Genomic DNA, 27,031 nt, shown 5'->3' with positions numbered 1-27,031 from the left:
AAAAACCCAAAACCCAAAAAACAAAAAAACTTGCCCCAGAAACAGACTAGCTGCTGCTGTAAATACATAACACACATTAGGGAAACTAGAGGCTATAAAGGAAGTAAGACTGATTGGCCTCTCTATCCCAGTACATCCATAAATCAATGTACTGGCAACTGGGCACCAAAATCTACCACGTGTAACTAAATCAAGAAGTTAAGTTACTGACCACTGTCGGAGGAGTCTTCTTTTTTGGAACGCATCTTTCTTTTTCTGCCACGTTTACTCTTCTTTGTTTCCCCTCCGTTCTCCCCTTCTACGCCATCTGGACCAGCACAATTGTCAGCATGTCTTGCCATGGTATTCTAACAGAAGAAACAAAATCTTCGTTCATGTTACTAAAAAAAACTGATAATCAGAAATTAGAAGTTCTCTTACTTTAGTTTAAAAAAATAAAAAATCGGGTATTCATATTGAGTCTGAATGTTCTAGTATGCGTTAACAAGCACATCCTGAACATGCTCTCCTCATTCAAGGGAAATGGTCTCCATCTGGAAGGGGAAAGAGGGAGAGAGAAGGAAGGGGGGGGAGAGGGAGAGAGATCAGAGATGGAGAGAAGAGAGGCCCTCAGAAGAGGAGGGGCGGGGTCCTCTCAGCAGCCTGCAAACAAGAGGAATACAGGAGAATCAGACCAGCTCCCTGTCCTGTGCAGACCCGACTCACATGGCCCCAAGGGAAGATCCAAGAAAGACCTATTCAGATACTAAGTCCCCTCCTTCAGCACGAGGGCTGACACGTGTACAGAAAACCCTGAGGTGGGGATGAGTGGCCCTTTCCAAATGATAAGGCATCTCTGTGCTTATAACCTCAGTGGAAAAAACGGCCCAGCTTTGCAGTGGAAGATCAAGAACATGATATTAAGAACCGTGATAAGGAAAGTAAAGTTCCAACTCTTACCCGGCGTGTAAAGGTTTTCCCACACTTAGAACAGACAAAGGCTGCAGGGACAAAGTTGGGGTCATGGTAGCGTTTGAAGTGCATGTCGAGGAGCTGTTTCTGGCGGAAGGTCTTGTCGCAGTGGCTGCAGGCGTAAGGCTTCTCCCCGGTGTGGGTGCGCTTGTGCATGATCATGTGCCTCTCCTGAAAGACAGCAGGTGGCGGAAGAGGCCTCAGAGCCGGTCACAGGGCTGCTACCCCAGCCGCCATCTGCACGCACATAGTCGAGGGCATTTCTCTATGAGGGGTCTAGGTTCAAAACTGCTTGTCCAGAGTCTTCACTGGGGTGCAAAACCACTTCCTTAAATCCCAGTACGGGTATGCTCCCTCCCGCTGGGCTGCTTGTTTAGATCACCCCTAAGCCCTAGGACCATATTTTTCCCTTCTCTCAGGTCCTGGACTTCATTCCCCCCAGTTTTGAGAAAGCAGCCAGTAGTCTGCCTGAGGGGGAGGTACGCTATGACTGAATAAAACATCAGCTGGAGACTGAGGTGATAAAAACAAGGAGTGAGACCTTTGGTGATATTCCTCATCAATCAGTTTGAAAATACCATCCTTACAAACAGTTACCATATAAGGAATCTAAAAACCCTCTAATAAAACCTGACACTGAAGGGGAATCAACTGCTTTCCAACTATGAAGGTCTCTACCTGTCTGCAAGCATAATCACACTGGTCACACTTAAAGCGCTTCTCGTTCTTGTGCGACTTCTGATGCTGGATGAGGGCATAGCGCTCATGAAACACAGCATCGCAGTATCGACATTTCTTGCCTTGCTCAATGTAGGAATGCTGCTTTCGCAAGTGGACACCTGAAAGCAGAACACAAAGCCCAGTCTAACTTGCGAAAACAACAAGCAAGCATTTCAGTAAGTTAATAATACATTCTTCTCTGCTTCTTAAAATGATTACTCTGGCTGCTGTCCTGAAAGTAAATTTAAAAAGGCAAAAAGAGAAGTGAAAAGACTGGTTAAGATATGGAAACAGGACAGGTAAGAGAAGACAGTGGCTTAGAAGCAGTGGGGAGAACTGATGAGAGACCCAGAAAGTCATCAGGATTTATTCACTGAATACAGAACAAGAAAGAAGGTGGGTGGCAGAGACGACCTCCAGGTTTCTAGCTCCGAAAACTGAGTAGGCGGCTGGGGCCATCTGCTGAGACAAGGAACAGTGGTAAAGGGCTAAAGCCCTTTGTTTTTGGGGAAAGGGAGCAGGGGGTTTTAGAACTTCAGTTTTGAACATGTTAAATTTGAAACACCAATGACATCAAACCAGGGATGGCAAAGGCTAGATAAGCCTAGCTCAAAGGAAAGATTTAGAGTAGCAACTGGAGTTGCTGGGATTTGAATCAGACCATGGGAGTTCAAGAAATCTCTAAGGCAAAAAGAAGAGTACACAGGTCACATTTTAAGAAAGCTAACAGGTAATGCCAATGGGAGGAAAAAGGGTTAAAACAAGAGAAGGCTGAGAAAGAAGAGTCAGAGAAGAAAGCCAACAGGCTATAGTGCCACGGAAACCAAGGGAAGAAAGTGTTTTAAGGAGGATGGCACAATCCACTATGAAGAACACTCCTAAGAGATCAAGAAAGATGGTAAGTGGAATGTTCCCCACATTAAACACTGTGGTGTTTAGTGATCTTAGGCAGAGTCGCTTCACAGAATGGGGTGTAAGCTAAGATGGAAGGGCAATCAGAAACTGAGGAAGGAAGACTGTGAGGGAAAGAACTCTCTATGAGGGTTGGCAGGGAAGGAGAGAGGAGTCAAACACCCAAGTAACACATACATACATACGTACATAAATAAATAATAAACGAGCCAAAGATGAGTAAGTCCTAGAGACCTACTCTGCAGCATAATTCCCATAGTTTGTTTATTTTGAAATAATCTCTACACCCAATGTGGGGCTCGAACTCACAACCCCGAGATCAAGCATTGCATGTTCTATGGACTGAGCAAGTTAGGCGCCCCAACTCCCATAGTTTATAATACTGTATTACATATTAAAAACTTAAGAAGTTAGATCTTATTTTAAGTGTTCTTAAACACAAAAAATAAATGAAAAACTAGGAATGGAAGTTTCCATGTACAAAAATTCTCTCAAGTTTCCAAATTATGTTTTAACAGGAAAAATTAGAGACTTAAAAAAAGTCAAAGCTAGACAGGGAAGACTTTTTCTTTTTTAAGATAGGAGAAATGTATGCATGTTTAGGGTTGAGGGGAAAGACCCAGGAAAGAAAGTGTGAAGATGAAGGGTAAGGAAGCAGCATACGACGATATAAAAAGCTACAGAGAAGACAAGAGTAGGATCAAGACAAAGACAAAGGGACAGGCCACAAATAAGATTGATGCCAACTCTCTCATAGCAAATGGGCAAAGAGAAGATGAATGCAGATAGGTTTGTAGGTTTGATAATTGAAATCTGGGAGTTTCAATCTGTTGCCTTTACTTTTCTTATGAAGTAGGGAAAGAGGTCACTTACTGAGACCAAGGAGCCGGAGGAAAAAGGGGAGGAAAGATCAGAGGTTTGAGTGCAAATGATTCACCCAACTCTGAATTGTTTCATGTGCCTCCCACACAGTAGGTGCCTAAACATTCGTGGAATGAATGACTGAACTCACTGAGGAAAATGGGAGCATACCTGACAAAGACAAACAGCTAGACTGCCCAGAAACAATGAAAGCTCGGCTGCATTCGGGATCATGAATTTAAGGTGCTACCAATCTGCTTCCCTCAAAGTCATATCACACCAGACTTAAAGAAGAATTTTATTAATTTAATTTAATTCTGGGGAACAGAAATGAGGGAAGGCTTTTCCTTTTTACTCTCTACCCGTGTTCATTACATGAAAGCCTTTCCATACATGCATACATTATTTTCAAATAATTTTTAAAAGGCTTCAACTTCTCCTGGTCCTGTGATAGAGACCTAACAGTGAAAGACTTTCTTTCATGTGTTCTTATTAAATACTTATAACAACAACTGTGTAAAGTAGTTATTCTTCCTAAAAATCAGGTGGTGGAAAAGAAAAAAGGCTTAGAGTAGTATTTGGAGGTGAATCTTGACTCTAGCAGGTCAGTCTCCAAAGCCCATGTTTTCCTGTGTTACAAAGTGATAAATTTTAATTACAGCATATTAGTGTTAAATCAGGCATGCTTTGAAGAGGGAACACAAAGTTCTTTGGGATTGGTTTTGGGAGATAACTATTATCTGACAACTCCTAAGCAATTAAGTTCCTCATTATGTAGGGCCTAAAGGGTACCATACAAGTACAGAACATCCAAGATATATATTTGCATCATAAAAGTGAGTAGTTTTAAAAATTTAAATAATCCAAACAGTGGCCTAATAGCTCATAGACACTGCCAAAAGGTATTATTAATTCAGATTTTAGGTTTCTGTACAATAAGAACAGTAAAATTCATTTATCAGAGGACAGTGCTTCTTAAATCTAATGAAGTCCTCTTAACAGAAGGATAACAAGTGGGGCGCCTGGGTGGCACAGCGGTTAAGCGTCTGCCTTCGGCTCAGGGCGTGATCCCGGCGTTATGGGATCGAGCCCCACATCAGGCTCCTCCGCTATGAGCCTGCTTCTTCCTCTCCCACTCCCCCTGCTTGTGTTCCCTCTCTCGCTGGCTGTCTCTATCTCTGTTGAATAAATAAATAAAAAATCTTAAAAAAAAAAAAGAAGGATAACAAGTGACCCCACGGGTCTTATGTGGAGCCCAAAGTCCTCTGCTTCAAACTCATGCTTTCATCCTAAAAATGTCTATTAGATGTTAAAATAAATAAATAAAACACTTATAGCTTAAAAAAATGTATGCTAGCCTGCATTTTGCTCAATATGGTCATATTAATATAACAATGTTTTAAAACACCAGCTAAATTGCATAACTTTACTCAGCTAAAATACATATGCCTTGGTGACTTCATGTGGTTGCTGTGACTATCAAATGGGTTAAAAAGTAAAACAAAGTAATAAAAGATGTTTTGTAAAGTACAATAATTTACCTAAACATACAAATGTTTATAAGCATAATATTTGAGGGGGAAAATAATAATATTCAAGGAGCAACACATTTTGGATAGAGAACCAGACCTGAGTAGTATTTTTATCTCTTTTAAACAGGAAAAACAATCCAGGTGACCATACCTTTACAGGCCCAACTACAATTTCTACTGATAAGTTCTGCCTCTGTATAAGCTGTAGTTTAATTATGCACAGAAATATAGTTATCATCCAACCAATACAACAGTCTAATTACTTACAGAAAGTACTTATATTCTGAGAAAAACTGAAATGGACAGATTTTAGTTTGAATTATACGACGACGCTTCCCTATTTGGAGATCTGAACATTACCAGTGAGGGCTACTAATTAAAGGTTTACTATTTCCTCTCACTATAGCTCCTATTAATGCATAAAATGAGCTATATTCAGTAAAGAATCTTGTGGCTTTACTGCAGTGACAGAAAGAAGATAAAAACAGTTGCTAAGCAATGGCAGTTACTGCGGCAGGCCATTCACCTATATAAAACTTATATAATTCAGAAAAGGAAGTTATATATGATCTTCCTATTTTCACGAATCCTCAAAAATACTTTTTTCATTTGCGACTAGCTAATTTACTTACCCAAATCACTTTTTCGGGCTATGACAGTGTCACAGTGGGGACAGTGAAATTTGGCCACATTTTCTGTGTGCTTCTGTAAAATGTGCATCTTCATGGTACCACTTTGGGTAAACCGAGCATGACAAATGTAACATTCATAAGGTTTTTCCCCTTAAAAGGAAATACAGAATGAACAAATTAGATGAAATGAGCACCATCATTTAATTGGAGGGTAATTCAGGTGGTAATTCAGCTGTAGTCAGGTGGCAGAAAAGCTAAGCTACCGGGAATCCTCAGGTGTTACCCAGCTAGCCCAAGCCTCAGGCCTGCTGTGTGGCTCACATCCATTCTTAAGAGATGGCAATCAAGTCCTAAACTGTTCTGCCGGCTCCACACCACAGTGTCGCGAGGGAGAGAGGGAGAGAGAGAGAGAGAGAGAACACGAACGCGCGCGCAATTCCTGTAAGGCCTGCCTTTGGGGGACAGGAGATGAACAAGAGGAGGACCTGCAAGTTTTCCTTTTTAAGCTATCTTTACACCCAACACTGGGCTCGAACTCATGACCATGAAATCAAGAATTGCACACTCTACTGACTGAGCCAGCCAGGTGTCCCTACAAATTTTTTTTTTAGAAAAAGTCAGTATGGGGAAAACCAAATGAGCTGGGTTAGGTAATCTATCCAGACTTCTAACAGTGAAATTTTCCATTCTCCAATATATATTCAGAACAATGAATTCAGAAGACATGCCAGAGAAGCATTTGTCAATTCCATTACTTCTATCCCAGCTCCCATTCTGGTAAGCAAGAGGGGTGTGAGGTAGTTTATAAGGTCCCATGAGATCCACTGAAAAGCAGCTCATTAATACAAGGAGGGAAGAGGTCCTACCTGAATGAGTTCTCATGTGCCTTTTCAGCTTGTATGTGTCCCTGCTGGCGTAACTGCACAAGCTGCACTGGAACGGACGCTCTCCAGTATGAGAGCGAATATGACGTTTTAATTTGCTGACCTGAAACATGAAAGCACATTGACTGTAATGTGAATGCTGTGGGTAGTTCAGAATACAGAAAAAGTCTAAAATATAATACTTCTTCCTCCTTATTTATAACCTTTGTTTCTCAAATCCTTATAATCCAAAGAGGGAAAATAAATGGAAGGGCATAGATGCCTCAAGATTGGTTATTAATAACAATGTAAGCTGGGTGCCAGATTCATGAGGGTGTATTATTCTATTTCTATGTTTTCTGCTTTTGTATAGATTTGAAATTTTCTATAATAGTTGAAGTAATCCATCCTTATCTATAGATCATTTTCCTTCCAGATACATAGGTATCAGATTTTTTTGTTGTTCAGTTTAGCCCTAAATTTTACTGCTATTAGAATGTGAGCCTGTTTCCTGCTATCTATTGTATAAGGTAAGTTACTGACTTCTGTGTCTTGTATATGGCCACCCAAATGGACTCTACTGCTCTAGGTTTTTTTTCAGCTGATACTCTTGGATTTTTTGGTGTAAGTAAGTATACCTGCAATAAGTAAGTTTTGTTTTACCATTTACAATTCATTTCTCACTTAGCTGGGATTTCCAATACAGTGACAACGCTGAAACAGTAATAAGAACAGATGCCTTGTTCCAAATTTTTATTATTTATTTATTTTTAAGTAATCTCTACACACAACGTGGGGCTCGAGGGCTCAGGACCCTGAGATCAAGAGTTGGATGCTCTTCTGAATGAGCCAGCTAGGCACCCCTGTCTTGTTCCAAATTTTAATGGGAATACTCCCAATGCTTCAGTTAACTGGGATGGATTGACTATCGGTTTCCGGTATACATTCTTTATAGCAAAGCCATTTTCTTCTACTCTTAACTTGCTAGGATTTTAAACAGTAATGAATATCAAATCTTATAGTTTTTCAGTAACTTTCAAAAAAGATTACATGGCTTTTCTTTAACCTCTCAATGTAGCACACACCAATAATTTCTTAATGTTCAACTCTCCTTGTATTTTAGATATATTCTATTTAGTAATCATTTATTTTCAAGTATATTACTAAATTTGGTGAACAATTTTAATTTTAGTTTTCTGTGAGAATAAGATACACTTTTCTTTTTGGTAGCGTTCTTACCCAGCTTTGATAACAGTGTAGCCTCAAATAGCAAAGAAGATAACATTTTTTTTTTTTTTAAAGTAGGCTCCAACACTGGGCCTGAACTCACAGCCATGAGATTGAGAACCTGAGATGAGATCAAGGGTTGGACACCTAACTGACTGAGCCACCCAGGTGCCCCCAAATTTTCCATTTTTAAATGCTCCAGGTACAGTTATTTGTTTCTTTCATGTTTTGTAGAACTTACCTATAATAACATCCAGTTCTAGTGCTTTTTTTAAAATGGTAAATCTTTCACATTCATTACCGTTTTAGTATTTTTGGTGGCAGGGAAGGGGAGCAGGGGTGTTACTAATCTCGTAAGATTTTCTATCTCATCTTCAGTTGGGGTAGTTTTTATCCTTATACTGGAATCATGGTCTTAAGAGAGGAACCAACAAGTTATTGAACACTCACTTCAACACTGGCGTAATCGCACATGGAACACTTAAATGGCTTCTCATGGGTGTGTTTATAACGACGATGCCGCACCAATTCTCCACTAGTCACAAAGGCCATGTCACAGTCTGGGCACTTGTGAGGACGAGTACCTAGAGAAAGGAAGTTATAACAGGAAGACAAGATCAAGGGCACAGTTAATGACAGTTCAACATCTGACAAGAACTGCAGCATGAGGCTGAACTCTGGTCATCTTAACCTTGCAATAGGGGGGCCTGGTTGACTTTCTAACGCTAACCCCAGAATATTGGAAAACACATGCCAAACATTTAATTTCTCTTAATTACTCATCCGAGTGCTGCTTTTGAAAACAAAAATCCTTTTTTTTTTTTTTTTAAATACTCGTAGCAAGAATTACTATTAAACTCCACTCAATTGGCCAGAGACCCTTGTGGTGATATCGAAACACTTGCCCCTCATGGTGCACACTACCTATACTTGTGAGTTCATCGGCCAGCCAAAATACAAAATCCTTTTTATCCCTAGTTTATGAATTCTTTTTTTTTTTTTTTTAAAGATTTTATTTATTTATTTGACAGAGATAGAGACAGCCAGCGAGAGAGGGAACACAAGCAGGGGGACTGGGAGAGGAAGAAGCAGGCTCATAGCGGAGGAGCCTGATGTGGGGCTCGATCCCATAACGCCAGGATCATGCCCTAAGCCGAAGGCAGACGCTTAACCACTGTGCCACCCAGGCGCCCTAGTTTATGAATTTTGATCACTATGATCAAAAGTCTGTTTCAACTTTTTTTTTTTTTTAAGATTTTGAGAGAGAGAGAGAATGTGCGAGCAGGGGGAGGGGCTTGAGGGAGGGGGAGAAGTAAAACTCCCCTGCTTAGCAGGGAGCCTAACGGGGGGCTCGATCCTAGGATCCTGGGATCATGACCTGAGCCCAAGGCAGATGCTTAACCAACTGAGCCACCCAGGCGCCCCTATTTCAACCTTTTTTTTTTTTTAAAGATTTTATTTATTTATTCATTCGACAGAGAGAGAGACAGCCAGCGAGAGAGGGAACACAAGCAGGGGGAGTGGGAGAGGAAGAAGCAGGCTCCCAGCGGAGGAGCCTGATGTGGGGCTCGATCCCAGAATGTGAGGATCATGCCCTGAGCCGAAGGCAGATGCTTAACGAATGAGCCACCCAGGCGCCCCTTGATTAAAAAAATATATAACACCTTGGGGCACCTGGGTGGTTCGGCAGATTAGCGTCTGACTCTTGATTTCGGTTCTAGTCATGATCTCAGAGTCGTGAGATGGAGCCCCACTTACTGGGGAGCCTGCTTGAGATTTTCTCCCTCTGCCCCTATCCTGCCTCCCGCTGATGTGTGCACACTGTCTCTCAAACAAATAAATCTTTAAAAAAACCAACCAAACAAAAAAAACCTCTTAAACTTCATTATTTTGTCAAGTAGAGGTCAACAGAATTAATAGTTATCTGACCCAAAGATATTAAAAAATAGATTGCAGTAGGAATGTAAAAGAAGATAAAGGAGACTGGAAAATAAAAATAGTTCAGCATACACGAAAATAAATTTGAGATAAATAAAGAACTAAATGTTAAAAACGTTTAAAAAAAAGTTATTTGATCCAAGATTCTTTTGCACATCAAATCTTACTGTATTATGACTGTACATATAGGGACATTCTGTCCATATTCTGATACTTTTTTCTAAAGAAACAATCAAACAAAAAACCCCCAAAACCAAATGCAATAGCTTGTTTTATATATAAATTTATTTTGATAATTCCAGAAATTTATCAAAGGCTTTACAAAGTAGTACTGCCTTTTATGTGATTTAAACAATGACCCTTTTTTCAAAAAAGATTTTATCTATTTATTTATTTATTTGGGGGAGGTGAGGAGGAGGAGAGTGCAAGCGAGGAGCAGGGGGAGAGGGACACGCAGACTCCCCTGCTGAGCACAGAGCTCAACTTGAGGCTTGATAACACACCTCTGAGATCATGACCTTGACCAAAATCAAGTGTAGACACTTAATCAAGTGAGCCACCCAGGTGCCCCAAAAGATGACCTTTTTAAAAGAAGTAATCTCTACATCCAACATGGGGCTTGAACTCAACAACGCTGAGATCGAGAGTCGCATGCTCTACCAAATGAGCCAGCCAGGCGCCCCTAAACAGATTTCTTTTTCTTTTTTTTCTTTTCCTTTCCTTTTTCTTTCTTCCTTCCTTCCTTTCTTTTAAGATTTTATTTATTTATTTGACAGAGAGACAGTCAGTGAGAGAAGGAACACAAGCAGGGGGAGTGGGAGAGGAAGAAGCAGGCTCCCAGCAGAGCAGGGAGCCTGATGTGGGGCTCGATCCCAGGACTCTGGGATCATGACCTGAGCTGAAGGCAGACGCTTAACGACTGAGCCACCCAGGCACCCCTAAACAGATCACTTTCAAACACCCATGTCTAATATTCTGTGATCTGAATGTCAATTCATGGAATAAACATTTTTACGAACTAATAATATACTCTTTCTTTTTCCCTTTTACTGAAGGAATCTTACTGTTTTTAGTATGTCCTCACATAGCAGCCCTGTAACATAAATGACTGATTACATTAGTGGATCTTCTCTAGTCACTTTACATTCTAAATACAACACTGGACATATGCCCAGGTAATGATGACAATAAAGAGATAAGCTGACAGCAGAACTCAGTGCTGTTTTCACAGACCATTATTCAAAGACTAGGGAACATCTGTAATTGTGCACTGCAGGTGAGGGATGACAATAAAGTAACCCCAAACACCAAAATCAAAGGCAGGCTACGTCTGAGAACAGAATTAGAAAAAGTCGCAATGTAAAGTATGGGACTAGCCATCTGCAGAAATGATTCTGAGACTGAGAGAACCCTCAAGAGGGAAGTGTGATTAAAGTATGATAGTAACTAAGAAATTTCAAGGAATGTTCATTTGCTCAGTTTGCTTTTTTATTATCACTGGGAACGTAGGAGTGAAGGACAGAATGCTTGTCTATGAAAAAGAGCCTGGCAGCACAAATACACAAGTAAAACAACAATTAATAAGAAGGAAAGTAGGATCCATTTCTATTAGGATAAACTGAACTGAAAACTAAGAATTTCTAATGTTTACCTAGTATTATCTAGGGGACAGAAAGAGGCCTGCTACTGGTAGACATAAGCATGGGAATTAGGAAAGAAGCAGACATTCCTGTGCAACAGAGACTTTCATTGGGTCGCACCACATGATTGTTTACGTCCCTCTGCTCAGGGTCCACGCTTACCAAGTCACCCTCAACTGCTTCATCTTCTTGATATAGGCGAGGGTGTCCCACAGAATGCAATACAACTGCATCCAAAAAATGCAAGGTGTATTCCTCACCATAAACCGATTTTCTGATTACATCTGACCCTCGAGGGTTTGATTAGTATGAATTAGTCCTGCCAAATTAGCTCTGAGCTACTAGACAGACCACACTCTTATTTTCAAAGCTGACAACTAGACCATGACACACAGTGCCCACATCAAGCACTCCCATTTTACGAAGTCCTATTATGTGGCCAAATGTTTTTATCTAGTCATATGCCCTTTCACAGTGTCTTCAAACTACCAAAGAAAATACATTATCGTCTTGAGTAGGAAGCAGTGAAATAATGAAAAGTGACCAGATCATATTAGCAAAGAATATACTAGCGCACAATATATTGTCTACAGGCCAAACTCAACTTGGTCATGCTCAGCAGACTACCAGCACACCAAATCAAAAACAAGAGCCGCCTTGAGTGGAGAATCAGGATAGAGGAAAGCTACTCTGCAAGAACAACTGTGTGAGAGAAGTTTCTATTAGCACTAATAGCCAAGTGCCAATATTGAACGAGCAAAGAGCCCAGAAGAGAGCCTAAAGAGAGCTCCAGCGCAGTCCCTCCACTTCTGTGACTCCTGGGACCTAACCACAGCCAACATGATGCTAACATAGAATATTAAAGTATGGGGGCCCCTGGGTGGCTCAGTCAGTTAAGCGTCTGCCTTCGGCTCAGGTCATGACCCCAGGGTGCTGGGATCAAGCCCCATGTCCGGCCTCTGCTCAATGGGGAGCCTGCTTCTCCCTCTCCCTCTGCCTGCCTGCCATGTCCCCTGCTTGTGCGCTCTTTCTCTGTGTCAAACTAATAAATAAAATCTTTAAAAAAAAAAAATTAAAGTATGTATGGAGCACAAATGAGTTAAGTGTCTGAATTGCTAGAATAACGCCTTAAATCTTCCATTCTGAGATTATGAATTACTTACCTTTGTTGAAGTGAACAACCAGAAACCATGGTTTTTTACAAAGGTAGAATTGCGTTGCTATTTCGAATGTTCATCCTTCTAGTGCCTGGCAATTGTTGCCCGGGAATTCTGGGGGTCATTTTTTGTCACTGATGTTAAAACCTTAGCAATGCAATGGTGATGTCCTTCAGGAAATACTACAGGTTAACTGCCACAGAAAAATCTTTTTCTGGATCACCATCCTTACACAGTTTGGATTATTTTCCACTAAATTTTCTTTACATTTGCCTATAAATTCAACTGCTTATAATAAATCAGGATTACAGCATAAGAAAGAACAAAAATCATTCTTTAACTTCCCATCAGAATCAGCTTGGATGATACTTAAAACCCAAGTTTTAACCTTCGCTATGATGTAGCCCCCAACATTCATATCAAGCACCTGTGTGTGTGTTAAGGTGATTCCTCAGGAGGGTGACTGTTCTGAATGCCCTGCCACAGAGATGGCACTTGTGTGGTCTCTCATCAGTGTGACTTTTCATGTGACGATCCAAATTTGAACGCCGTGGACATGTGTAACTGCAAAGCTCACACTGGAATGTCTTCTTTACACCTATATGCAAAACAAAACACTTACTTCTTGCAAGGTTTCAAAATGTTAACTTTAATCCTAATGATAAATTTCTACAAATAAATTTCATTAGCCTTTTTAAACTAAACCCAATCTAAGTCCTATTAAATCATCATTATTTCATGCCACTAACAGATTTACTTCTGTGTCTTCAGAACTTAAAAAATACTGAATTTGGGAAAACATTTAGATTGGCTAAAAAGACTGGTACCCAGCTCATGATCTTAAAAAATAAAATAAAATAAATCCATTTACTCTAAAATAATTTGCATACACCCTGTGTTATTTGCTTTATCCCAAAATGACTTTATGAGTATAATGGGTAAACTCATTTTACCTTTCTTTTTAATTTTTGTTGGTTTTGGAGGCTTCATGTTACCAACCACTTTCTCTGCATTAACCTCCGATAGCAGACCCTCCTGCTGCTCTTCCTCAAAATCATAGACAGACACATCCACATCTTTGCCCTCCTCTGTGTAACGCAGTTTGCTCTTTTTGGTTTTCTTTGTTTTTTTGGCTGGCGGCTGATAATCTGGGTCTTTTTGCCAACTAGGATCTTCTTGAGGCGGTAGTTCCCCTTGCTCTAGCGTCTCCACCTCTCCATTGGCCCCCACTTTCACCACTTGAAACCCTTCAGGCAAAGGTAAGGTGTGACATATCATGGGTTCGCTTTCTGCAAGGCCCTCTTTAGACACTTCATTTTCATAAGCCCCCTGAAGTTCTTCTACTGAAGTGGTGGCAACAGGTACAGTCACGGGAACGGGTACTTGGACAAGCTGAAGCTCTCCTATGTTTATGGGTTGTTCCTCCATATTTACAACCTGCAAGGTTATGATCTGGGTATCGTCCACAGCAGCCTCTGCTTCTGGAGCGACTGTACCCTCCATTACTTCAGTCTTCATCTGAAGAAGGGTGGGATCCAGCTGTTCCATCATTACCATCTGTACACTGCTATTGACATCCTGGACCACCTCACCCCCATCAGTCTGGTTCTGGGGCAGGTGACAAGTATCCTCTTCCTGGCCCCCTTCCCGGCGTCTCTGGTAAGTCTTTCTTTCCTTTCCTTTAATGAAAGTTTCAGACTCTTCCACAATGGCTTCAACCGCCTCACCTTCCATTTCCCCTTCCTTTATTAAGGGAGAACACAGATTGTTACTCATTCATTCATTCCTCAGATTGTTATTTAAAATAAAGCTTGTCTAAATGAAAATACATACATTTTAAAACAAAATGACCCTTGAAAAATCAATTATGGTTGTTAATATTCAGAAAGAAAACAGATATTATGTGCCTCCTGATGGAAGAACAAACTACCACCTATGAAGCAGTCTTGTTAAACGAAACAAAAAATCTGAAACTAATCAAGTCTCTAGACCAACCACCAATTAACAGGAAATTGGTGACAGAATGTTTCTTTTTAAAAGATTATTTATTTATTTGATAGACAGAGAGAGAGAGCGCACGCACATGCGTACGAGCAGGAGAGAGGGGCAGAGGAAGAAGCAGACTCCTTGCTGAGCAAGGAGCCCAATAAGGGGCTTGATTCCAGGAACCCCAAGATCATGACTTGAACCAAAGTCAGACGCTTAAGCAACTGAGCCACCCAGATGTCCCAGTGAGAAAGTATTTAAATTACACTACCAGGATGAAATCAGTGTAATCCACAGTGAAGGAAACTCTGCAGGATTAACTACTCAGTTTCTTCTGCAAATAAATCACCAAGACAAAAAATGGGAAAGACAGAGGGAGAATGTACCTATCAATGGTTCTCAACCTGGGTGACTTTGCCTCCAGGGGGCATTTGGCAAGGCCTATGACATTTTTGGTTGTCACTACTGGGGTGGGTGTGCTACTATCATCTAGTAGATAGAGGCCAAAGATGTCATTAAATATCCTGCTATGCACAGGTTCAGTCCGAAGTCATTGGTCCGAAAACGTCAGTAGTGCTGAGGCTGAGAAACCCTGATAGACAAAAGAGACATAAGAAATACAGTACTGGGGCACCTGGGTGGCTCAGTCAGTTGAGCTCTTGATTTCAGCTCAGGTCATGATCTCAAGAGTCCTGGGATCAAGCCGGGCATAGGGCTCTGCACTCAGTGGAAAGTCTGCTTAAGACTCTCTCTCCCTTTGCCCCTTCCCCTGCTCACACACATGTGCACACGCTCTCTCAAATAACTAACTAACTAACTAACTAAAGTTTTAAATACAGCTTGGGTGCCTGGATGGCTCAGTCGGTCCTGGGATCTAGTCCCACATCAGGCTCCTTGCTCAGCGGGCAGTCCACTTCTCCCTCTCCCTCTGCCTGCTGCTCCCCCTGCTTGTGGTCTCTGTCAAATAAATAAATAATATCTTTAAAAAAAATAAAGAAATATAGCAATCAATCACAACATATGGATCTTTTTGGATCCTGATTCAAACCAACAAATGATTAAAAAAAAATAGGACATGAGACAATTAGATTCAACTCTGGATTTTTCCCCCCAGTTCTGGATATTTGATGATATTAAAGAATTATTAACAAAACTAGTTTAAATCCTTTACATTTCCTGTATCTATTAATAAAAACACTGGCAGAGGTCCTTGCTATTTTTGGCAAAATTCTACCTTAGAAAATTTCCTGTCACAGTGTTTTCTCACCCTGTTTTTTTGGAGCCAGAATCAGACCTTGGATCCAGACTTCAATGGTCCTGATTGTGGCTATCACACAACACTACCTCTTGTGTCATACCATCAACTTGACATTCATGTATCTCTCCTCTGTGAGACCATGACTTCCTTGAGGACAGGGACCATGTATAACAAGTCATTTTTGCTCCTCAGCACTAAACCCAGGTTGGTAGATACTCAACTGCTAACTGAACATATTTAAAAAACGGGGAAAAAAAATAAGCCAATTCATAGTGAGTACCAAAAGTACCCAAACACTTTTGTGTCACATTGTGAGTACCAAAAGTACCCAGACACCTAACAGTAAAATGGGTCTGAACAATCATCTAATTCACAAAATAATTTAACTTAAGTATATACAAGGTTAATTCAAAATTAAAGTGTTTTATATTCTTGCTGTACTCTTAACACAAATATTTTGCTACTTCTATTAGAGACACATTTCTCCAATTCTCTGCCTGGGCACCTTAACACTCTACCCATGCTGGCAGTCAGAACCACCTACGAGGCAGTACAAAGACTACAGAGGGATGGGTGAGGCCTCGTTCTGCATTCAAGGAGTTACTACCCATTTTATTTACTTATGTATTTTTAAAAGTTTATTTATTTAAGTAATCTCTATACCCAACGTGGGGCTCGAACTCACAACCCCAAGATCAAGAGTCACAAGCTCTTCTAACTGAGCCGGTCAGGCGCCCTAAGGATTTACTACCTAACTTGAAGGACAGAATAGGTACAATGGTTCATGGTAAAAGTAGGTAGGTTTGGAGAACTCTACATAACCAGTGTGAACTAGTCACACTGTAAATTCTCAACAGTCACAAGTGGCTGGAGCTATGCTGGACAGCACTGCTTTATACCTTTGTTACTCAAAGCATGATCCAAGGACCAGCAGCAATGGCAAAACCATGGAACTTGTTAGAAGCACAGAACTTCAGGTTCTATTCTTTTTTCTTAATTCTATTTTTTAAAAAAGTTTTTTATTTACATAATCTCTACACCCAACATGGGGCTTGAACTCACAACCCTTAGATTAAGTCACACGCTCTTCCAACTGAGCCAGCTAGGCACCCCTTCAGGCTCTCCTCTGGACCCACAGAATCAGAATTTGCATTTTAATAGATCTCCAAGTGGTTTCCTACACTAAGGTTTAAAGTGGTACTACTTTATACCATTACTCTTCACAGATTTTTTTTTTAAAGATTTTATATATTTATTTGACGGAGAGAGAGGCAGCAAGAGAGGGAACACAAGCAGGGGGAGTGGGAGAGGGAGACGGAGGCCTCCCGCCAAGCAGGGAGCCCGATGCGGGGGCTCAATCCCAGAACGCTGGGATCATGACCTGAGCCGGAGGCAGACGCTTAACAACTGAGTCACCCAGGTGCCCCTCGTCACAGGATTTTGTAAAAGAAAGTTTCCAGGCCAGGAAGGTCCCAAAATTAGTACCCCAATAAGGATGGGTAATTCCAAATGCTGGAGTTAGGGAACAGAAAAAAAGCGCATATACCTTGGCGATATTCTGGGGAAAAATACCAAAGCAGAAAGAACAAAAAATGTGTAAGCCACAAATGCTAATGCTGATCCTGCCAGAGAATCACTACATAGTCTCAGTCTATTTAGATAGCCTCAATTGTAAAAGTGGTGGAGGAAAAACATGTAATCTCTGAGCTCTGTTCGGTTGTGAGGCACACAACAATTTGAAGAACACACAAAAAATCCATTTCCTTTCCGCCTTGAATCTGAGAACTTTTAAATATAAATAACTTGTAAATAACTTGCTTGTAAATAACCAAGTCTAACCTAAAAGAAATCACTAGAATTATAAGTCAGGTAGAAAAAGAAATGGCACAAGGAGTACAAATTGAAACCAATTGTGTTGCCAGGGAGCTAAGCTGACAGAGTATTCTCTCACTGTGAAAAAATACATGGCATAGGGTTCCTGAACATCAGCCTCTACTCAGGAACTTAAAGCAGCAGCTTCAGTTTTTACAGAGAAAAATCAGATACAAAGTAGCAAGGCATCAACTCTCCCATACACTGCTTAGAAAACTCAAAGCATCCCCTCAAGCAGAGGATCCCTTTACCTAACATCCTCCCTGAGAAAGGAGTCTCTCCTCTCCTCTGAATCAATAACTAACCTAATAGGCTGGACCAGGTCTCTCTTGCCACTCCCTAAGGATTGTGCTCTGCTAGCTGTACCACCCTTTAGCAGTTATGATCTGTTTCTTCTCTTCCTCTACAGACTCAGCTCTGCTTCCACTCAATTTCTATTAGCCACACAACACACACACAACACACAGAGACTCTTAACTACAGGAAACAAACTGAGGGTAGCTGGGGGGGGGTTGCGGTAACTGGGTGATGGGCACTGTGGAGGGCACTTGATGTAATTAATGAGCACTGGGTGTTATATGCAAGTGATGAATCACTAAATTACCTCTGAAACTAATAATACACTGTAATGTAAACTGAATTAAAAAAAAAACCACATTCCCCCACACCTCCCTCCAATGCTCTGCCTCTCCTTTGGTCAGCCATGTTTTCTAGATTTTTCAAACATTTTCGTGGACCAACGCTACTAAAAAGGGGTTTATACTTACTTTCAGAACACAATTTTTTTTTCGATTATCAAAGTATGTTAGTTATTTAGAGAAATCTGAAAAATGAAGCACATGAAATATTTTTTTAAAAAGTTATTCATGGGGTGCCTGGCTGGCTCAGTCAGTGGAGCATGGGACTCGTGATCTTGGGGCTGTGGGTTCAAACCCCATGTTGGGTGTAGAGATTATTTAAAAAATAAAATCTTTGAAAAAAATTATTCACAATTCCTATACCTAATCACCTAGCCCTTTCGTTGTTTTTTCAGCATTTTTACCTTTATGGATACGTATTTTTATATAGATGAGATGACATCATACATTTAGTTTGCACATACTTGTATATGGCTTTGCTCACCTATCTTCAGAACATATCCTTACTAAAAAGGATTCCACTCTCTCTTTAGCCTTCTGTGGTCCCCCCGCTTGGTCCACAAGTACCATGTACCAAGAGCCACAGCAGCTAACCCAAAGGCCTTCACTCACCCTCAGTCTCAGTTTCTCTGGCAGTAGACAGTATAAAACTTGTATTCCTCCTTCATTAGCCTCTTTTCTCCCTCTGTCTTTCCTGGGTCTCTTCCTTTGTCTCCAAACACACCAAGGCTCTGTTCTTTTCTCTGTAGCCACTCCATCTGCTACCTTTTTTACTTCAGCTGTCTCCACAGAGATCTTTCAAATCCACATCTGCAATTCCCTAGTTCCACTGTCTATAGATCATCTCTCCACGTGGATGTTTGGCTATCACCTTCAACTCAATGGCACTTGAGAAGTAATAAAGGAACCTGAACTGTAGTCCCTAATCCATCACTGACCAAAGGTGCTTAGAAAGCGGGTTAGTCCTCTGAAGAACAGATCCTTTCTGTATTCTCTGTCATTCTGGTGACAAAGTGAAGATTAGAAACATTTGTTTTAATTTTATTTTAAACTAATTTTGGGGGGCACCTGGGTGACTCGGTTAAGTGTCTGCCTTTGGCTCAGGTCATGATCTCATAGTCTTGGGATGGAACCCCAGCAAGGCTCCCTGCTCAGTGGGGAGTCTGCTTCTCCCTTTCCCTCTGCCCCTTCCTCACCCCTGCTCGTGCTCTTACTCTCTCTTAAATAAATAAAATCTTAAAAAAAAAAAACAAAACACCACCAAACCCAGTAATTTTAGTACGTATGTATGTACGTATTTATTAAGTAAGCAAGCAAGGTCTACCCCCAACAGGGGGCTTGATCATGACCCCAAGATGAAGAGTTGCATGCTTTACCAACTGAGCCAGCCAGGCGCCCCAAGAACATTTTTTTGAAAAACCATTCCATCAACTTCTAGGATGGGGCAAGAGAAGGCTCCCTCAAGACTGTGGCAGGGTGATCCTGGCACTTGCAAATGTCGGGGCTGGCAAAGAAGAAAACTAGCACCTGAGCACTTATCTGCCCTTGCTGACTACTGGTCGAGTGGGAGGATGCAAAAGCCTAACCTGTAACAGGGGCCCTTGCGGTCTGGCCATGTTCCCAGCCACCAACCTGGCCCGCATCCTTGGGAGCCTACTGGATCAGCCCTCTCCCTCTTGCCTCTCAGTCTCTTCTCTGCCAGCTCTATGTTGCTCAAATCTTTCACATCTTAAAACTTCCTTTAACCCACTCAACAATTTAGCATCTGCCATTTCTGTATTCTTTCCATGGTCAACCTCACACTAGCTGTCTCTACTCCTTTTTTTCTCTTCCATGCCCTGGTTTACCAGTCTGGTTTCTGTTCCCCAAATTCTCTACTGAATCGCTCTAAGGTGTGCAATGGCCCTTAACTGGTAAATCCAAAGGAGACTTTCTGTCCTGATCTGACTTGACCTCTCTGTGGAATTCAGCATTCTATTCTAGGCTTTATCCCAGAATTATGCCAGACCATCAGAAAAAAAGGCTGGGTATTATTTGTGTCACATGGTCTTATCCCCTACAGAACTGCTTTCACCAAGTTTTGTTTTGGCATTATGCCCTTGGCTTACACTAAAGGATACATGGGAGAAATTTTCGAGTTACATGCTTGAAAAAGCTTTTCTTCAACTAAGGAATTTTTTCTTTCATTGTTGAGACCTATGTAACAGGATCGCTAGTTACCATTTTTTTAGTTGGCCACACCTTGATCAGTTTTTTTTCCTCTCAAGCTATGTAATAATAGTTTTCTTCCCCCCCCCTCAAAGATCCTATTTATTTATTTGACAGAGAGAGACAGCGAGAGAGGGAATAGAAGCAAGGGGAGTGTGAGAGAGAGAAGCAGGCTTCCCACAAAGCAGGGAGCCAGATGTAAGGCTCAATCCCAGGACCCTGGGATCATGACCTGAGCCGAAGGCAGACGCTCAATGACTGAGCCACCCAGGTGCCCCTAATAATAGCTTTCTATTCTAATTTGTATTTTCTAGAGTTTTGACTTTGCATCTTTTTTTTTTTTTTTAAGAGAGAGAAAGAAGGAGAGGGTGGGCAGAGAGAGACAGAATCCCAAGCAGGCTCCATGCCCAGCACAGAGCCTGATGCAGAGCTTGATCTCATGACCCTGAGCCAAAACCAAGAACCAAATGAGCCATCCAGCTGTCCTATCATTTCTTATTTCTATTTTCTGTACATTTCTTCAAATTCTTTGTGTAATAAGATGAGCTATAAACTTAAAACTGTATATACATATATATTTAATACATACAAAATACAGAAATATAGGGAGTTATGCCATTCTTAAGAACCTTTCAAAATAAAAATTACCTCAACTAAAAATCGGCAGACCTATTTGAAGATTACAAAACTCTCCCAAGAATCATAAAAGACCTCACTAAACAGGAACACTACTATCTATATCCATGATCAGAAAGGCCAAACATGGGGTGCCTGAGTGGCTCAGTTGGTTAGGTGTCTGCCTTCGGCTCAGGTTATCATCCCAGGACCCTGGGAGCCCCATGTCCGGCTCCCTGCTTATCAGAGAGTCTGCTGCTCCCCTGCTTGCGCACACTCTTGCTCTCAAATAAGTAAAATCTTAAAAAAAAAAAAAAAAGAAGAAGAAGAAGAAGAAGGCCAAACATCATAAAGCTCATTTTCTCTACTTTATATAAGGTAATTTTCAAAATGTCTGAAAAATAAACAAGATAATGAGGATAGCAATAGAATTCCGAAAAATGAAGGCAGCCTTCTATTTCCAAATATTAACATATTATAAACAATAATTAATGTAGTGTAACTGTCACTATTGCAAACAGCCTCTTTTCTTCCTTCCTTTCTTTCAAGATTTTATTTATTTATTTGACAGAGAGAGAGAGAGAGAGCCAGCGAGAGGGAACACAAGCAGGGGGAGTGGGAGAGGAAGAAGCAGGTTTCCCAGCAGAGCAGGGAGCCCAATGCGGGGCTCGATCCCAGGACTCTGGGATCACGCCCTGAGCTGAAAGCAGACGCTTAACGACTGAGCCACCCAGGCGCCCCTGCAAACAGCCTATTTAAACAGAAGAGACAATTCAGAAACAACCCCCAGATTATAAAAAGCTGTCATTTCAAAAATTAGTTGGGAGCAGAGGATTATTCCATAAAAGGTACCAAAAAGCTATTAAACTATTTGGAAAATAAAAGTGCGTGCGTGTGTGTGTGTGTGTATGTTATATTTTTAATCCATCTGGAATATATTCTGTTGTTGTAAGAGATAAGGAGACATTAAAAACAATACAACACAACAACAAAAAAACCCTACCTTGAAAAACGATATAGGTGAATAGCCTTCTGATCTCGGAATGAGGAAGGCTTTGCGCTAAGACACAGAAATAATAGAGAGAAACCAGAGTAAATAACTGAAATGTTGACCACCTTAAAAAAAAATTCTTATGACACTAACACTGAACAAAATTAAAAAGAACATGGTCAACAACAACAAAAAAGTACTCGTAGCATATGTGACAAAGGACTAACATCCTTCTCAAATGATTGTAAAATTTATAAGAAAAAGATGAACACCAAAAGAAAAAGCTGGGCAAAGGACACAAATAAATGACTCAAAAAAAAAGCGCAGATGAATGGGAAAAAAAAAAGGAAGAAAGAAAAAAGGCAGATGAATTTAAAAAAAAGAAAAGAAAAAAGAATCTCTTTAACACTCAAACAAAAAACCGAACTAAAATAACATGACAGCATGTTATCTCTATTAAACTGCTATGGCTGTTTTAAAGGATAGTCCTTAATGTTGGTAATGGTGCCATGAAATCAGCAAGGTAACTGATGATATGAATCAAGAATTTTTAAAATATTCAACTTGTGATCCAGTAACTCTACTTTACGCCCAGAAATAATCAGAGATGAACATCAAGATTATAAGAACATTATTTTAAGTTTATTTATTTAAGTAATCTCTACACCCAATATGAGGCTCAAATTCATGACCCCGAGAGATCAAGAGTCGCATGCTCTTCTGACTGAGCCAGCCAGGAGCCTGATTGCAAGGATATTAATCAAAGTGACTAATTATAAACAATTCAGAAGTACGACCATAGGTGAATAGTTAAAACCTGGAAAATGATACATCCACAAAGTGGAATATGATGCAGACACTGAAAATCACATTTCGATATAATGCCTAACATGAGGAAAATACTCATTCCATATTAAAAAAGAGGAGGGAAGAGACTGGAGAAGCAGAATGGAATAGTCATTAAAAGCTTAGGCCCCCCAGCCAGAAACCCGTACCCTGATTCTGGTTCCTCTACTTAACTAGTAGTATGACATGGAGTGAGATATGCTACCATTCTGTGCTTCTGTTTCCTTTCGTACAAAACAGGGACAATAATGGTATCCACTTCACAGGCTGGCATAAAGATTCAATAGAACAATGCACACACAAAGCCTGGCTACTGTGCTCCTCTGGATCCTCCACCCCAGAGGGTAATGAATACATGTTAGCCGAACAAATATATAACCTCTCAGTTTCCTAGAATCTTTTCTTTTAAAAAAGATTTATGAGAGAGAGAGAGAGCACGCGCGCACGCGCGTGTAAGTGGGGGAGGGGAGGGGCAGAAGGACAGGGAGCAGCAGGCTCCCCAAGGAGCAGGGAGCCCAATGAGGGGCTTGATCCCGGGACCATGACCCGAGCTGAAGGCAGGCACTTAACTGGCTGAGCCACCCAGGCTGAGCCCCAGTTTCCTAGAATTCTAATCACAAATCTTAAATGCTCCCCACTAAAATGTCTTCTCTGATAAACTACTGAGTTTCTGTAGGATGAAGGTAGCAACCATTGGACAGAACCCGGTGACTAAGCAATTCTAGGAAAGAAAGAGAGAAAGAAGAGCCAAAAAAAACAACAGCATCCCAGGCTATTCTCTCTTTACTAATCTGTCCAGCATACTGCTGCCTGATGAAACTTTCTTTCTGAAATAAGGTGCAAAAACTCATGGTGGTTGAGGCTCAATCAATTCCAAAGTCTTTCTTTTTTTCCAAAGTAATCTCCATGCCCAGCGTGGGGCTCAAACTCATGACCCCGCATGCTCTACTGACTGAGCCAGCCAGACACCCATCAACTCCAAACTCTTTAGCTTCGCTCTCAGAACTCTGTACAGTTTGTTCCCATCCTTTCCACCCACCCAACCTCACCTTCTGGGCATCTTCTAAACAACTGCCTGTTGTCTTGTCCCCTCCCAGCTCAAGTGATCCCCTAATCACATTTTCCCCCCAGTGTTTTTTAAAAATTTATTTGTCAGAGAGAGAAAGAGCACAAGCAGGGGGAGTGGCAGGCAGAGGGAGAAGCAGACTTCCCGCTGAGCAAGGAGCCCCATGCCGGACTTGACCCTAGGACCCTGGGATCATGACCTTAGCAGAAGGCAGACACGCTTAACCGACTGAGCCACTCAGGCGTCCCTACATCACATCTTCTCAAGTGCAAACTGACTTCATATTTGTCTGATTTTCACTGTAGTATACTGTTCTATGTCTTTTCCTCAAATAGTCTATTAGCCTGTTGAGGGGAGGAACTATGCCTTTTACTTCTGTATCCTCTATAGCAATAAATACAGAACAGTGTTATGTAAACAGCAGACACTCAATATTGATTTTACTGTCACATAAAACACATATAGGTGTTTCCTGTCTATGACAAGAGCAGGAAGGGAATATGAAAAAACAAAATATTGTATGCTAAGTGGAAGTTTAACTATATGAATTTATTTCCTTTACTGTTGTTTGTGTCATTTTGTGTGTGATTCATTTCTTAAATAAAGAAAAATAAAAAGTCCTAACAACACAATTATAGGTTAGATTAAAAAAATTCTGGCACATAAAAATAAAGGCTAGGGGTACCTGGCTAGCTCAGTCAGTAGAGCATGCGACTCTTGATCTCAGGGTCATGAGTTCAAGCCCCACAATGCGCGCAGAGCTTAGTTAAAATAAATTTTTAAAAACTAATAATAAAATGCACTTGTATCGTGCACTGTAGGTGCTCAATAAATATGTTCTGTATGAAAAAAATTTTTTAAAAATAAAGGCTAACTGTGACTACGCTAATGTTGACAGTAAGACTTAGGAATTTATCACCTAAATTATGGCTGTACAGTCACCATGTCAGATATTTCCCAAAGGAAATCAACCAAAATAATCTATAACCTTTTACACTCACAATACAGAGTTTAATCCTTTGGGGAGATCGATTATCATAAAATGCACGTGTACTAAGAATAACATGGATATAGAGAATAAGACAGTAGAAAAGGATGATTTCTAATAGTCTACAAATAAAACTACCACAACTTTTTAATATACTACTGTCCTTTACAAGGGACCAGTGACTGCTGAAAACCCCCAACTTATTTCCTGGAGCACATTAGAAGACTATACACTCTTCACAAGAAACAGTAATACCAAGTTCCCATGATTGCCAAGAACATGGTATATAATACATGTAACATATAAAATGCATTAATCAACTGTTTAGATCATTAGTGAGGCTTTTGGACAACAGTAGGCTGTTAGTAGCTAAGTTTTTTGGGAGTTAAAAGTAATACCCAAATATTCAAGTTGGAGGTTGGCGGGTGGGGGGCATTGGCGTCCCTAACCCCACATTGTTTAAGGGCCCACTGTAGTGTGATGAGTGCTGTAACAGGGATTAACATACTTCCCACCACCCTGCACAAAGGATGGCTTAAGTAGGTAAAAGAGGGCTTCAAGGAGAGGAACTGCTAAAGCTGGATCTTAAAGGATGAGATGGACCTTGACAGGCAAACTACAGTAGAGAGGAACATGCTAAAAGAGGAAACTGTAGGTGGGAAAAAAGAAACTTAACTTAAATATGTATAGAATTAGACAAATTCTGTGCAAAAAAATTTCAACATAACTGAGTGGAACTGTACTAAATCATCTCAGGTTTATTAGTGTCACCTGGCTTCAGAGGCCATGTTCTGATTCCTCAGTAAGGGTAGCCTTTTTATTTCACTTATTGAACATTTACACATGAAACAGAAGACAAAGTTTACCTGACAGACAACATACTAGTGCCACAGTACCACGTCAAAGCTGCTTCCCAAGCACATGCTGCCCCTCTCTGCTTTTCTATAGTCTGAATGACACTTTTGCTGGCATACAGCAACTTAATGCCTCACTTCTTGTGCTCCCAAGGGTGACGATATCAGCAACTACCACATCTCTCTTTGCTTTGCTCCAAACTCACATCCCTGAAAGCAGCTCAGAGTTACACTGTCTTTGGAGCAGTCCTACAGTCTTTCACTGCTGCGAATACAAGAAAGGCTGGGGATCTATAGCAAGTCTATCAACTTGAATAAATATGTCATAAAAAGGAACAGATTACACACACACACACAATATAGAATTTATTGAACATGCAATGGGCATATCTATGGATTTGGGAGCAGATTCTACCCAAGCAGTGGTTCCCAAACCTGGATAGTATCAGAATCACCTGGTGAGCTTTAAAATACATGGATCCCAGAGATTCTGATTCAGTAGATCTAAGGTAGAAGAGACTTTATTTTTAAAGGTCTCCAACTGGGGCGCCTTGGTGGCTCAGTCGTTGGGCGTCTGCCTTTGGCTCGGGGCGTGATCCCAGAGGTCTGGGATCGAGCCCCACATCAGGCTCCTCTGCTGGGAGCCTGCTTCTTCCTCTCCCACTCCCCCTGCTTGTGTTCCCTCTCCCGCTGGCTCTCTCTCTGTCAAATAAATAAATAAAAATCTTTAAAAAATAAAAAAATTAAGGTCCCCAACTGATTGATATAGAACCTCTGCTGGCCATGGCTTAGAAGTGACTGACCTAGAATACAATAGTTATCCACCCTAAATACAGGTCTACATAAATCCAAGCTACTCAAATACCCATGGTTTTCTACTATGAAAATTTCTGGTTCATTCTTTAGAACAAGTAAGTGTTTCGCTTACTTAGAGAAAAATATACAAAGTCTACCTCAAAACTAGTATGATTCCCATATAAGCAATAATGGAATCTACTACCCAAGAAAGAAGTCCTAAAGTTTTACCTCTACCATGGGTACCATAAATAATAAAATATCTCTCTACACAGAATGAGCACATGACACAAGGAAAAAATTAAAAAGAAGAGAAATGGACATACGTAACAAGAGTGAACTCTTGGTTTTGCAGTGTTTCTCAGTAACCATGTGGCCAATTCTTTTCTTTTTTTTTTTTTTTTTTAAGATTTTATTTATTTATTCGACAGAGAGAGACAGCGCGAGAGAGGGAACACAAATGGGGAGTGGGAGAGGAAGA

The 27,031-nt window shown here is 40.8% G+C and overlaps 1 protein-coding gene across 3 annotated transcripts in view; it reads right to left on the bottom strand.

The window, feature by feature from the left end:
• Window positions 1-27,031, bottom strand: part of CTCF (CCCTC-binding factor) — a 47,066-nt gene that overhangs the window by 6,912 nt on the left and 13,123 nt on the right. For all 3 annotated transcript variants that reach the window (XM_034638231.1, XM_034638233.1, XM_034638232.1), the window contains 8 exons: window positions 13,387-14,176; window positions 12,861-13,031; window positions 8,149-8,282; window positions 6,475-6,595; window positions 5,609-5,758; window positions 1,630-1,790; window positions 940-1,122; window positions 212-347 (listed from right to left, as the gene is read on the bottom strand). In XM_034638231.1, the coding sequence (XP_034494122.1) occupies window positions 212-347; window positions 940-1,122; window positions 1,630-1,790; window positions 5,609-5,758; window positions 6,475-6,595; window positions 8,149-8,282; window positions 12,861-13,031; window positions 13,387-14,167 (1,837 nt within the window). In that variant the 5' untranslated portion in view covers window positions 14,168-14,176. The remainder of the gene's footprint in view (window positions 1-211; window positions 348-939; window positions 1,123-1,629; window positions 1,791-5,608; window positions 5,759-6,474; window positions 6,596-8,148; window positions 8,283-12,860; window positions 13,032-13,386; window positions 14,177-27,031) is intronic.

The sequence above is a fragment of the Ailuropoda melanoleuca genome, chromosome 12, assembly GCF_002007445.2.
Source record: "Ailuropoda melanoleuca isolate Jingjing chromosome 12, ASM200744v2, whole genome shotgun sequence".
In the NCBI taxonomy this organism is placed as follows: domain Eukaryota; kingdom Metazoa; phylum Chordata; class Mammalia; order Carnivora; family Ursidae; genus Ailuropoda; species Ailuropoda melanoleuca.
Note: the sequence above shows the minus strand (reverse complement) of the source record. Positions and strands in the feature narration are given on the sequence as shown.